General features: G+C 33.6%; 1 protein-coding gene across 1 annotated transcript in view; it reads right to left on the reverse strand.

Annotated features, from left to right (window-relative positions):
* The window catches only part of CCDC122 (coiled-coil domain containing 122), a 31360-nt gene extending 16760 nt beyond the window's left edge, over window positions 1-14600 (reverse strand). Inside the window, exons 1-4 of the mRNA XM_087865123.1 lie at window positions 14513-14600; window positions 13873-13988; window positions 6734-7132; window positions 5475-5591 (exon numbers count right to left, since the gene is read on the reverse strand). Of these exons, the coding sequence (XP_087721249.1) occupies window positions 5475-5591; window positions 6734-7132; window positions 13873-13988; window positions 14513-14558 (678 nt within the window). The 5' untranslated portion in view covers window positions 14559-14600. The remainder of the gene's footprint in view (window positions 1-5474; window positions 5592-6733; window positions 7133-13872; window positions 13989-14512) is intronic.
* Between the last annotated feature and the right edge of the window lie 464 nt (window positions 14601-15064).

Consider the following 15064-nt stretch of genomic DNA (forward strand, 5'->3'; position numbering starts at 1 on the left):
ATTAGGTACTTGATTCTATAGGTGTATGTCTTTTGACAAATTTGAGAATTTTCGTTCTTATTTATTTGAATAATTTTTCAATTTTGCCCCTTTTCTTTTTTCCTTCCAGAATTCTGATGAGACAAATGATCTTTTTTATAGTCTTTGAAGCTTTGTGTTTGTATGGTTTGTGTTTTGCTTCCCCAGTTTTTTCACCAATTCCTTCTTCCAAAGTATATTTAAAGTCAGACAATAGACAGGAGAAAAAGCTTTTTGGGATAAATATTTAGAAATAATTGTTTCATTCAGATATGGCCCAAAAATACAAAAAACATTTATTTGACAAAAAAATGTGAAATTCAAAACACATTTTCATTTTTTCTGAACCAAAAAAAATGTAAAAAGCAACATTAACATCAAAACTAAAACATGCAAAGTACAAAATGTTTGAAAGCATTAAGGATTAGAACAAAAGAATGCAAGCAAATTCAAGCAAAAGATGACCATGAACTGTACCAAAGCCATGGCTAAAGCATGCAGAAGAAGGGAGGAAAGAAAAGACTCAAAGAAGAAATAAGTAATAAAAATATTCTGGTATTTGAATTTATCTTCTTTAAAAACTGGTTGTTTTGAGAAAGAAGTTAGTCATATCAATGAGCAATTCTCATCAAGCTATAAAAGAAATTGTTGAACAGAAATGCAATATTCTCAAGACAATGGGGTGGCTCTATTTGTCCTTCAGTTTTTTTATTTAGTTTGGATAATTTCTAATTTTTTTTATTTTCATTTATAGAATTGAGGACTACTTTAAATGTACTAGAGGTGACAAAACTAAAATTAAAAAGCCCACAAAGTATCTTAACAAAGGTACCTCTATTATGAAAGCTTAAAAACAGTTTATTAAAATTCAGGGCAAAAAGTTTAATGATGAAAACATTAAAAAAAAATGAAGTCTCAAGCTCAGTGACATTCCATCTAAATCTAATATTAGTGACCACTTACATTATTCTTTACCATTGAAAATATCCATTTACATTTCTGCTTCTGTCAAGATGAAGTGGATGTACATTATATATCTACTCCTCCTGCTAAGTACAACTAAATTAAGGCCATAGACATTACAAACATAAGAAGCTTCTAAAAGGTGTAGAGAAGGTAAACTGACTAGGGACCTCAGGACCCAAGGAAGGATATGGTGGTGAGCTCCCTGGGTTTTTATTTTGCCTCAAATATCCCAAAGTGGATACTAGAAAGGACAGCAACCTGGAAATGCCAATAGGTGTAGGAAAAATAAAAAATAAATAAAATTCTAAGAAATGCCTGCTCTCTAGCCAAAGAACAAGGAATAGGGTAACCTAGCAAGACAGAAACATTTTAAGTAGTAACTAAGTCAAACATTGCAAAAAACTAGGCATCCCCCACCTCCCACACCAGTAAAGACTGAGTAGTAAGCTTACACTTCCACCATTGCTAGGCTATAATATGGTGCCCCAATCTCCCTGCTGGGGTGGTGTCAGATGATGCTAATTGGGAAGCCAGGGCTTTTCATCTACACTGGAAATCACACCCTCTGGTATCAGTGAAGCCAATTTGGGGATCCTGGACTTCTACTCCTATCTAATGGTAACAAGGCCCCCTCCACTTCTTACTGGGTAATGTCAGAGAAGGCCTACTAGAGACTTAGGACCTTCACCACCACTCAGTAGTAACAAGGCCATGTTTACATGTTGTCAATAAAGGCCACATAAGGAGCACAATTAAAGTGTTCCTGCCCCTCCCAGCCAGAAGGCTATCAGTAGAGGCCTGGTGGGTAGCCAGAACTCCCACTTATGGCCACTAGTATCAAGAAGCCCTTCCTTCCTCCATGGGTGTCAATGGAGACAGACTGGAGAATCTGAACTTCCTTCACCACCTGGAACTAACAATGATCCAGTGGCTTAAAACATAATACCCAACATGTCCATATTTCAGTAGAAAATCACTCATCAAACTGAATAATAAATAATCAACATATGCCAACGCAAAGAAAACACAGAAGTTATAATTATCTGACAAGCATTTTAAAGCAGCTATAATAAAAATTCTTCAATGAGCATGCCTGAAACAAAAATACAGCAAGTCTCAGCAAAGGAATAAAATATATAAATAACCAGATGGAAAAGATACAATAACCAAAATGAATAAAGGAAATTGAGGAAAGAACCAGTAAAAGGAAGACAGAACACTGGAAATTGCTCAATCTGAACAACAGAGAGAATAGATAGAAAAACAAAATGAAGAGAGTCTCGGGGTCTGTGGGACTATAAAAAAGATCACTTGTGTCATCAGAATTCTGGAAGGAAAAAAGAAAAGGGGCAAAATTGAAAAAGTATTCAAATAAATAAAAACGAAAATTCTCAAATTTGTCAAAAGACATACACCTAATGGATCCAAATAGGATAAATCCAAAGAAATTCATGCCAAAACATATCACAGTAAAACTTCTGAAAACTAAACACAGAGGATATCTTGAAAGCAGCAAGAATCAAACACCTCGGAGTGATGCTGGCTCCTTCTGGGGACATCACCAATCATCAGGGAAATGCAAATCAAAACCACAATGAGATGTCACCTCATACCTGTCAGAATGGCTAAAAGCAAAATACCAGAAACAAGTGTTGGTGAGGATGTGAAGAAATGGAAGCCCTCATGCCTTGTTGATGGGAATGCAAACTGGTATAGCCACTGTGGAAAACAGTATGGAGGTTCCAAAAAATTAAAAATCGAACTACCATATGGTCCAGTAATTCCACTATTGGATATTTACCCAAAGCATATGAAAACAGTAATTCAAAAGGATATATGCACCCCCATGTTTATTACAGCATTATTTACAATAGCTAAATTATAGAAGCAGCCCAAGTGTCCATTGATAGATGAATGGATAAAGAAGTTGTATATATATACACACACAATGAAATATTACTGAGCCTTAAAAAAGAATGAAATCTTGCCATTTGCAACAACATAGATGGATCTAGAGAGTATAATGCTAAGTGAAATAAATCAGAGAAAGACAAATATCAAAAGATCTCATGCATATGTACAATTTAAAAAACAAAACAACAAACAACAAAAGAAAGAGACAAACAAAAAAACAGACCCTGAAATACGGAGAACAAACTGGTGGTTGCCAAAGGGAAGGCAGCGGGGGTGGGCAGGGGCATGGATAAAATAGGTGAAGGGAATTAAGAGTATACTTATTGTGATGGGCACTGAGTAATGTATAAAATTGACATATTTTATACCTGAAATGAATGTAACACTGTATATTAATCATACTTCAATTTTAAAAAAGGAAAAGAATCAAACACCTTATCTATAGGGGAAAAAAAAATTTGAGTGACAGAGGATTTTTCATCAGAAATCAGGGAAGCCAGAAAGAAATAGCACAGCATTTTTCAACTGTGGAAAGAACTGTCAACCCAGAATTCTGTATGCAGCAAAAAATATCCTTCAGGAGTGAAAGGAAAATCAAGACCTTCTCAGATGTAAAAAAACTAAAAGATTTTGTCCCTAGCAGACATATTCTAAAAGAATGAATTTAGAAGTTTTCTAAAGAGAAAGGAAAAGATAAAAGAAGGAATTTTAAAGCATCAGGAAGGAAGAATGTGGTAGAGAAAAAATATAGGTAAATACAATAGACAAATGGAGAGGTCATACCTAACGGGTATGGAATTTCTGTTTTGAGGTGATGAAAATTTCTAAAATTAACTGAGGTAATGGTTACAAATTATGTGTGAATGTACCAAACATCATTGAATTATGCACTTCAAGTGGGTGAATTATATCTCAATAAAGTTGTTTTAAAAAATCAGAATAGTGGTAGCTTAAAAAAAGGGTCACAAAAGAATTTCCTAAGCATGAATAGGCAAGTTATATATCTTGATCTAGGTGATGATAACATAGGTAAAATAAATATCTTAGTCAAAATTAATCAAGCTAAACCTTTTAATTCGTGTACTTACTCTTATCCCTCAATAAAGATTATTAGAGTAAAAAATTAATAAGTAATCTCAAATTCCTTTCCAAAATGATTTATACAAATTTACATTCATACATTCATTCAACAGTATATTAAAATTCAAGGGCTCCACATCTTATCAACTATAATATTGATAATCTGAGGGACTAAATATGGGACCCCTTTGTGGCTTTCAGTATCAATTTGTTAATTAGGTTAATCATTTTTCTCATTGTTTTTTGGATATTCATGTCTCAAAAAACAAGACTTTTCATATCATTTATTCAATGTTCTACTGGCTTGTTTCACATCTTCTTATCTCTTAATCACTTATATAAATTGCAAATACCTTCTCTCAAAATGAGTTTTGTCTTCTCTATTGTTATGGTACATTTATTATTATTAATTTAGAAATTTATGATATTGTCAAAAGTAATATTTAATCATGCAGTTTGCGCATGTGTGTGTCTTTTAAAAGACACAAATGGGTAAGTTTATCTTGTATATTGTCTTTAATCTTCTTGAAAATGGTTATATGCATATGTTATAAGATAGAAATACAATTTTATTTCTAAATTTGCTTTATTTTTCCGTATGGCTAACCTATTTTGTTGGTACCATTTACGATGGATTTTATCTGTGAATACAATTTTTCAATTTCATTAATCATTTTATTTCTGTTTTGATGCCACTGATAAGTGTCTTACTATTTATAATTTTATAATAAATCTTGATCTAGAAGGTAAAAAAAAATAACCATTTATTTAGATTACTAGAAAAATGTAAGATAAAGTAATGGCGTTTCTTAGATAAATGTTTTGTAAAGGTGAGGATTTTTACCTTCAAACTCCTCAGATGCTTTTTTCTTGTGGTAAATTAGCCACAAGCAAATGTATCTTTTTAGTTTTCAAAATAATGCCTTAAGGGTGAAAATTATTTATTTGCCCTCAACAACATATTCTTCTCCATTTTTATTCTCCATTCATTTAAACAATAATGACCATAGAAGTCTACTAGTGGTACCCCAAATTTAATCTCACTTTTAATTTTGCATATCAGTTTTTTTTAATTTGATTCTTAATAATTGAAAACATGAAGTCAGAGAGGTTTAGAATAATAATGACTTCCATTGTCTCTTACTCTATTTCAAGGAGTTTCTGATGTCTCTCTAGTAATGGTCATCCTTTTTGACTTAATAATCTCTGCTTTCTAGACATTGAGAATCAAGGTGTTGGTGGAATGAGATCTACAATGATTCTCGGCCACATTTTAATAGGAATGAATGCTTGCTTTGTTTGAATACATGTCACATATTTAAGTATCTGAATGAGGGAGTTATTGCTATTAATGATTTGAACTTTACTGCTCTTTATAGTTCTTTTTTGTTCTCTAGCTGTCTTAGAAATTAAGAGTAAGTTATGGAAATTATAAATATGGTATAAGCTTACGAAATGATACCATAAAACACTGAAATCAGATAATTAAGACTTACCTCTATTTCTTTTCTTAATTTTTCATGTGTCTTTTTTTCTTCTTCGAGAAAACAAGTTTTTTCAGTGATAGATTCTTCTACAGTTATAATTTTATCCTTTAACATTGTAATGTCTTCCTGTATGTTTATAAAGTGTAAAATACACAAGTCAAACAATGAATGGTCAATGTAAGTCCAACATTTTCTTTTCTTTTCTTTTTTTTTTTTTTTTTTTTAAGATTTTACTTATTTATTTGAGAGAGAGAGACACAGCCAGCAAGAAAGGGAACACAAGCAGGGGGAATGGGAGAGGAAAAAGCAGGCTCCCAGCAGAGCAGGGAGCCCAATGAAGGGTTTGATCCCAGGACCCTAGGATCATGCCCTGAGCTGAAGGCAGACGCTTAATGACTGAGCCACCCAGGGCGCCCCTAAGTCCAACATTTCAGTATTTCTATAATTTAAATAAACTAGCCATCACATTTAATTTTGGTAAACCGGATTAGAATATTACTTTGATAGGTAAAAAGAATAAAGAACTGCTATTCAAACAAATAAACCTTTGATTTAGAAACTTAAAATTAAAACTAAATGCAAATAATATATTTTTTAAAAAGTGGTAGCCATACTGGCCATTGCCCAGAAACAGTAACTTATAATACAGAAAATGTTAATTAAATTGAATTTAAATAAAAAATAATAAAAAGAATAAAAACTTAAAATTAAAACTAAATGTAATAAGACATAAGAAAAGTGGTAGTCATAGTCGCAATTGCCCAGCAACAGTATAAAGGATACTTTAAAATTCTCTAGCAAGAAATGACAGATTTTTTAAGTTTATATCTTCCATTGTCTTCAAAAAATAGTATAAAAAATAGAAAAATTCTTAAGGTACAATTATTAATTGATATTGTTTGTATAATAGCATTAAGCATATGAAATTGATTTGGTCAGATCCAATAGCTTAAAAGCTAGGGCTTAACATTTTTTGTTAGTCACACTTTCTGAAACAAATGGATTAATTGTTCACTGCAATTTTATTTGACTATATATTTTGATTAATCCACAGGGGATTTGAGAACAACTCCCTTATGTATTTGTACATTTGGTGTAGTTGTTACATAACTCATGTACTTAAGTTTTTAGAAGTTGTGAAAATAGTTTCTGAATCTCGTTAAGGCAGCTATGAGCATTTTAATAAGTTACTGATAAATGTATCACTTAATAAGTGTACTTACAAAGAAGGAGTAATAGAAATAGTTTTGATAAGCGATATTTCAAACCTGTACTTGTTTTATCTGATTTCTTTCTGGATTTTGGAGATTTTGCATAAGTTCTTCTTTTGTTGTTTTTAGTTTTTTAACAAGATCTCGTTTTTCATGGAGTGCAATCATGAAAGACCATTTGCTTTCTACCTCCCCCAAACTATCTTTATGCTCTTTTATTTTTGCATAATATTCATTATATCTTATCATGTGTTCCTCAAAGTCTTCTTGGGCTGCTTCTATGTCAAATTTAAGTTTTACATTTTCTGTATGTAAGGATTTGATTTGAGTTTCCAGGTTCCCACATTGAAGTTTGGCATTCTCTATGGCAGCATCTTGCTGGTAAATTTGCCTTTCTGTTTCTTTAGTTTCTGCAGAGACAGATGCTATTTGTTTTTCAAGTTCATGGAGTTCATTCTATAAAATATTTCAATATTATTATTATTAATTCATGATATTCAACATAAGAGGAATGTTATTGTTTTGATCCATAAGTCTGTAGTAAAATTACAACATAAAAATACATATTTATCAGATATAGAAAAATTGATATACAATCAAAGGAACCATTCAATAAGTAACAAAATTATTTTATAATGTTTGAGGGAGCCCAGAGTTATATGTTTCTTACTTTTTAATGTTCATCTAATTCAAAGTATTAAAATTTTATCATTTGTGTTAACATTTTATACATAAAAATTACTTTATAATCATTTAAATAATATATTTATGGACATCAGAAGTACTCACTGAAGAAAGATAATATGATAAAAATAATAAAGCCCTAGGCTAAAAATCAAAAGATCTGGATTCTAGGGCCCTTACTGCCATTTTACTAGTTGGTATGATCATACATAGCAAACTTAATTGCCCTACCCAAATCTCACTTTCTTCATTTGTAAATGAGCATAAGGATGTCTGCCTTACCTCTCTGGGACAGTTTGCATTTCTCACCGGCATCTCCTTTTTAAAACCTACTTTTCTAAAGGGCTGATATCCAAGATCTATAAAGAACTTCTCAAACTTATCATTAGCCATCAGGGAAATACAAATCGAAACCACAATGAGATACCACCTTATACCAATTAGAATGGCAAAAATTAACAAAACAGGAAACAAGAAATGTTGGCAAGGATGTGGAGAAAGGGGAACCCTCTTACACTGTTGGTGGGCATGCAGGCTGGTATAGCCACTCTGGAAAACAGTATGGAGGTTCCTCAAAAAGTTAAAAATAGAGCTACCCTATGGCCCAGCAATTGCACTACTAGGTGTCTATGCCAAATATAGAGATGTAGTGAAAAGAGGGGGCACATGCACCCCAATGTTCATAGCAACATTATTCACAATACCCAAATTGTGGAAGGAGCTGAGATGCCCTTCAACAGATGAATGGATAAAGAAGATGTGGTACATATATACAATGGAATATTATTCAGCCATCAGGAAGGATGAATACCCACCATTTGCATTGACATGGATAGAACTGGAGGGGATTATGCTAAGTGAAGTAAGTCAAGCAGAGAAAGACAATTATCATATGGTTTCACTCATATGTGGAACATAAGCAATAGCACAGAAAACCATAGGGGAAGGGAAGGAAATCTGAAGGGGGAGATATGAGAGAGGGAGATGAACCATGAGAGACTATGGACACCAGGAAACAAACTGAGGGTTTCAGAGGGGAAAGTGGTGGAAGGAGGGGATAACAGGGTGATGGGATTAAGGAGGGCATGTGTTGTGATGTGCACTGGGTGTTATAAGTAACTAATCAATCATTGAACACTACAACAAAAACTAATGATGTACCATACAGTGGTTAACTGTACATAATAAAAAATAAAAAATAAACTAAATAAATAAAAGAAAACCTACTTTTCACACCACCATTCTTCTCTGGTTCTCCTCAAATATCTGAGTATTCCTTCTCAATCTCAATTGTTCCTTCAAATACAGGTCTTCTTCAGGGTGCAATCATCATAATTTCCTCTGCTCATTCTATGTATACTCCTTGGGTAATCTTATCCATACCTACGTCTTGAGCTACATATATGCTGATGATTCACAGAACATAGTGGCTGTTAAGTCCTACACCAAGGTGCCACTGGCCATCTCAAATTCATCATGTCCCCAGATCAGACTAATCCTATTCCCCTTCCCATCCTGTTCTTCCTTGCATTACTTATCTATTGTCAGAACCACAAAACCTCAGTAACATAAAATAAATATTTATCATTCACATGAATGGGAGCAGCTGGAGTTGGCTAGATGTTGACATTGGTTAGATTTGCTCAAATGTCTGGGCTTGACTGGCTGTAAGATGGTTTGGTTTGGCTGACTGGGCTGGCTGGGGTATCTTGGCTTTGCTTCGTATGTATCTTATCCTCTAGTGGGCTGGGCTAGGCATGTCCTCAAAATGATAGCAGATGCAAAAGAATGGAAGTTCAAGTATAGAAGAGCTTTTCCAGCTTCTATTTATAACATTTGTTAATATCCCAGCTAATCACATGATGAAACTCACAGTTAAGGGATAGAAGTATGCCCACTCACTGTAATGATACATGGCAAGGGAAGAATTGGGACCAAAAATGCAAATTACCACACCCCTAGTTTCCCAAACTAATGAACTAATGGTATTACTTTGGGAAGCAGCCTTAATTCCTTCCTTTTCTTTACTATTTATATCTCTTCACCAAATTTTATAGATCCTCCCACCGAAATAATGCTGCAGACCACCATCCATTCTTTTTTTTTTTTTTTCTATCTAGTATGGCCATTCTCTTTAAACAAATTTATAATTTTGGGAAGGGGCAGTGTATTAAAAAGACAGACCCAGTTATCCTTTTCCTGGCAGAGATGAGAGAGAAAAATACAACATGCTGATTAACATCAATTTTTATCTCCAGCTCTGAGATTTCAAATGCCCACTTGACATTCCTCTTTGGAAACCCAATAGATATCTAAACTATACATGTTCAGAAAAGAATAATCTATACACCCAATATGTTCCTCCCCTGGTCTTCTTGATTTCAATAAATTGCACCACTTTACACCTAATACTCAAGACCTACAAGTCATTCTTGATTCTTCTCTTTACCTAATCCCCCCACAACTTACTTACTAGCAAAGCTTGATGGTTGGGCCTCCAAAATAAAATCCCAAATTCACTTCTGACCAATTTTTGTAGTGTGGCCTGCCTCTTGCCTGTTCTTCCTATTTCCATTCTTCCCCCTCTCCCACAACCATGTTCCACATATCAGATGGAAAAATCTTTCAAAAATATAAGTCATATCTTATTACTTCTCTGCTCAAGAACTTCTAGTGATTTCTTATTGCTGTAATAATAAAATTTCAAATTCTTTGATGTGGTTTATAAGGTCATATATCCTCTAGTCACTGTTTACTGCGCCATCCATCTCATGTTTTACTCTTCCCTCTTCCAGCCTCCTTTCTGTTTCTTAAATATGCCTAGTGACTTCTCATCTGAGGATATTTGTAATTGCTCTCTCAACCTTAGGACTTGTCTACCTCTAGTTATTACCTGTTGGGGTCTTTGTCTTTCACAATTCAGCTTTATTATTACTCTTCAAATAGTCTTCTCTGAGTTAAAATATTAATTAACTACCTATCCTCCTCGAGTTACACATTATTGTATTTCCTTTGTAACACATCAGTTAATGGAATTACCTTTTTTGTTTATTTCTTTATTGCCTGCCTCCCCTGACTAGAAAGTAAGCCCCATGGGTGAAGTAACTTTGTCTTCTTTATCATTATCTTCTGTGTTTAAAATAGTACTTGGTACAATGAAGGTGCTCAATAAATATTAAATGATTGAATGAATGATGCACAGGGACACATGCACTGCCAGCTAGATCAGGCTATTGACACTATTGATCAATATGGGGAAAGATGGTATTTCTACTGATTTGGTCATCATCTCTTCTCTCTCCTGGACTAATGAAATAGACTATTAATGTTTCTCCCCAGCTTTAGTCAATTCTTCCTTCAGTTAATTTCTAACCTTTCACTAGAATTTGTTGATGTTATTCTCCTCCTCCTCCTCTCTTTCTTCCTCATGCCCAAACCCTCCTTCTCTGTTTATCCCTCCTCTTTCTTCTTCTTCCTTCCCTCTCTCTTCCCCTCTCCTTCTTCTCTTTTTTTTTAAATAGATTTATTGAGGTAGAATTTACATAAACTGCACATATTTAAACTTTACAACTGATGACTTTTGACTTATTTTTATGCTCATGAGACATCACAATAAAAATAAACATATCTATTACCCACAAGTTTCCTCCTGCTACTTTGCAATCCATCCTTCCCTCCCATCTCTCCATTCCCAGACAACCATTCATTTGCTGTCACTAAAAATAAGTTTGCATTTTCAAGAATTTTACATAAATAGAATCTCACCATATATATTTTTTTAGTCTCACTTCTTTAACTCAGTGTAATTACTTCTAGATACATCTATATTGCTGTATATATCACTGGGTCTTCCTTTTTATTGCTGAGTAGCATTTCATTGTATGGATATACCACACTTTGTTCTGATGGATGGGTTATATGCAGTTTTCCAGTGAGCATACACTTTCATTTCTCTTGGATAAGCAAATATCTAGAAGTTGAATGGCTGAGTTATACAGTAAATATATTTTAATCTTTTAAGACACTGTAAACTGTTCCCTAAGTGGTTGTACTTATATCTGTGAATAAAAACACAATTTTACTTCCTCCTTTCAATATGGATGTCTTTTATTTATTTTCCTTTCATGGTTGCACTTGTTCGAACCACCAGTACCACAGAAAGAACAGAAGTGGTAAGACCACATATCCTTGCCTTTTCCTGATGTTAGGAAAGAAACATTATGTTTTTCACCATTAGGTATGAAGTTGGCTATAGTATTTATAAAGGGGTGTATATGCCCTTTTTTAGATTAAGAAAGTTCTACTCCTAATTTGCTCGAGTTTTCATCATGAATGGATGGATTATGAAAATTACTTTTATGCATCTATAATTCTCTTTCTAAAATATAAATGTAATCATTTGCTCTCTTGCCTAAAGCCCGTCAAAACCTTCCCATCACCTTTAGAATAATGTCCAGGTTTCTTATCATAGTATGTCTCTCCCACCACTTCTCAAAAGATACCCTGTGCTATACTGCCACCAAGCTACATACACAGTTGACCCTCGAGCAACACAGGTTTGCACTGCATGGGTCCACTTATAGGCAGATTATATATATATATACACACACACACACACACGAATATGTACATATATGTATACGTATATGTGTGTATATATATGTATACACACACAGAGTACGGTATTGTAAATGTATTTTCTCTTCCTTGTGATTTTTTTAAAAAGATTTTATTTATTTGAGAGAGAAAGTGAGAGAGAGAGAGAGAGAGTACAAGCCAGAGGGAGAGGCAGAGGGAGAAGCAGATTCCCTGCTGAGCAGGAAGCCCAATGCAACCTGCAACTCAGGGCTTGATCCCAGGACCCTGGGACCATGACCTGAGCCAAAAGCAGTCGTTTGACTGACTGAGCCACCCAGGCACCACTTGTGATTTTCTTAATGACATTTTTTTTCTCTAGTTGACTTTACTGTAAAAATACAGTATATAATACATATAACTTAAAAATATGTTTTAATTGACTGTTTATGTTATTGATAAGTCTTCTAGTCAATAGTAGTCTATTGTAGTTAAGTTTTGGGGGAGTCAAAAGTTATATGTGGATTTAACTGGGCCAGGGGTTAGCACTCCTAACCCCCATATTATGCAAGGGTCAACTGTAGTTTTATGAATGCCTCTGAATTTTCTCAGGATCTTATTGTCTGGAACACCATCCTCCTCGCCCCCTAACCCTTAAACCTCTCTTAAATACCCAATATTCAAGTGAACTACAGCTGTCTTCTTTTAAACTCAACTGAAACATCACTTTGTGATCATTCCTTCTTCAGCGTTAAATCTGTGTTCATGCCTCTATTGTTGACATTACTACCTTGCATATAATTATTTATTTCTTTGTCTCCTTCTTCAATAGATGAGTGAGGACAATGTTTGGCAAAATGCTTAATAAAAAGTAGGCCCTTGATATAAGTGAAATAACACCTGTGAAACTCATTGAAGACTGGGAAGTTTTACAGAAAATTTCTTCATAAAAAGCTAAGACATTATTATTTTTATATTATATTCTCTTGCAAAAAATGTATTCTTTTCTAAAAGTGACTATGCAATGCAAATATTTATGAGATCCATATTACCATGAGAGTATAATTATTATCATCATATCTCTGCTGATGCATTAACATGCATCAACATCAAAATCTAGCTCTATATGGTCCACCAGGGCCCCAGGAGGATACTTTACATACATTTACAAATATTTATTAATTTAATCCTCATGAAAACCTTGTAGGCAGGTCATGTTATTATCTCCATTTACAAATACGAAAACAGAAGCACAGGGAAATTAAACCATGGAGCTAAAAGTAGCAAATCTTGTCTTTCAAACTAGGCAGCTGGGCTCTATAGCCTATTCTTCACTTTCATAATATATTTAATAATAACCTTTACAAAGCGCATAGTAAAGATACCATTTCCAGTTTTCTTTAGCTATGTTAACATAGTATAGTTATATCTAATTGTGCTGCATACAAAAAATAAGTATGGCTTCCAGATTCCCCACAGTGGAATTACAAATATATTATGAAATACAAGGAACACAAAAATGTTTCTTGTCAACTTGAAATGTTCACTGACAACTAATAACTCAAAAGCCAAGGCTTTAAAAACACTGGCTTAAAAACTTAACATTTCTTCAATTTAGCATTTTAGGAAAAACTATCAAATAGAAGTGAGCTTAAAATAATTCTATGTGATACATTGGGTTTTATATGTACATACTACAGTTATAAGGACATTGCCGAATCCTTGTATATTGGGTGTGTGAAATGTTCCATGAAACTAGAATACTTGTATAGACTTCACTTTGGGATAACAGAATAATTAAGAAGGAGTAAACATGAAAAACAGGAGTCTCAAATAGCCTGCCAAATTAAGTATCCTTAATAATATCCCTGTTAATAATTTAATATAGTTTTGAAGACAGTAATGACTCATTCAAGAGACTACATGAAGTAGATTACCTGCAAATGGAACAGAACTTTTTTGTTTTTTTCTATTTCTGATGTTTGTGATTGTTGTTGCTTTGCAACTTGCTCTACCGCATCAGTTAATGAAGATGTGCCTTGCTTAACCAGAGCTAGACAAAAGAATAAAGTACATAATAAAAATGTAAGTTATAGACCCTCTGAGAAAGTCATTGTTTCTTCATTCAAAGTCATGAAAAATGTGATGTTTCTTATAAATAAAGTAGAATTAGGGTTGGTGATATTTTCTTTCTGACTATAAACAAAACCAAAATCAAAAGCCATAATAATACACAATTCAGAATTGCCTACTATAATGTTATATCTGTTCCTGGATGGAACAGTATAAATATTTTGATTGTCCTCATTTTTTTTATCCAGACCACTTACACATATGTATAATTACAGTGCTACCATAATAACTATATAGCAATTATAGTTGATGAATTTTCATTATAGGCTCGCATTCTCAGGTTGTTATACCTTTTCTAAACACCACGTAAGTTTCTTCCTGGAGAAATTTTATAGCTTCCCTCTATTCTATTTGGCTATACATTTTAACACAATTATCCTATCATACTACCTTTTTGTTGCTGCTTATCTTTTAACTATTTATTTCTTAAGATTGCTTCATTACCTTCTTCAGGAATTCCTTGACTCTTCCTTTCTTTGTTGACTGACATTCTACTTTGTTTCTTTCTCCCTTTTTGGTTCACCTTCTTTATGCCTACAAAATAACCAACATTGATAATTTTTCACTCTTCTTTGTTTTTCTTTTTTTTTTCCCCTGTCATATATCCTGGTGATCCTGAAAGCAAATTCATTGTCAAATACCTCACAGGGATGGCAATGATATTTCATCATTGTTCCAAGAATTAAAACACAATGGTTAAGTGAGAGAGTTTTAGAGGAAAGTAGAATTGTATTTGAATCTTTGTTCTCCTGCTTTCTAGCTTTATGATCTTGAGCAAGTTCCTTAACTTCTTTGATCATCAGGGTCCTCATCTGTAAAACCTTACAGGACTGTCATAATAATTAAATTAATACATGTAGAATGCTTAGTTAGCATAGTACCTGACATATATTGTGAGTAATTAATTATTATGGACTCTGTCTAGGGTTTCCTTTGCTAGTTCCTCCTCAGTTTTCTCATCTATGTCAGTGTCCCAGTGCTAAGTCCTCAGTCCTC

The sequence above is a fragment of the Ursus americanus genome, chromosome 10, assembly GCF_024610735.1.
Source record: "Ursus americanus isolate L20-20 chromosome 10, mUrsAme1.1.p, whole genome shotgun sequence".
In the NCBI taxonomy this organism is placed as follows: domain Eukaryota; kingdom Metazoa; phylum Chordata; class Mammalia; order Carnivora; family Ursidae; genus Ursus; species Ursus americanus.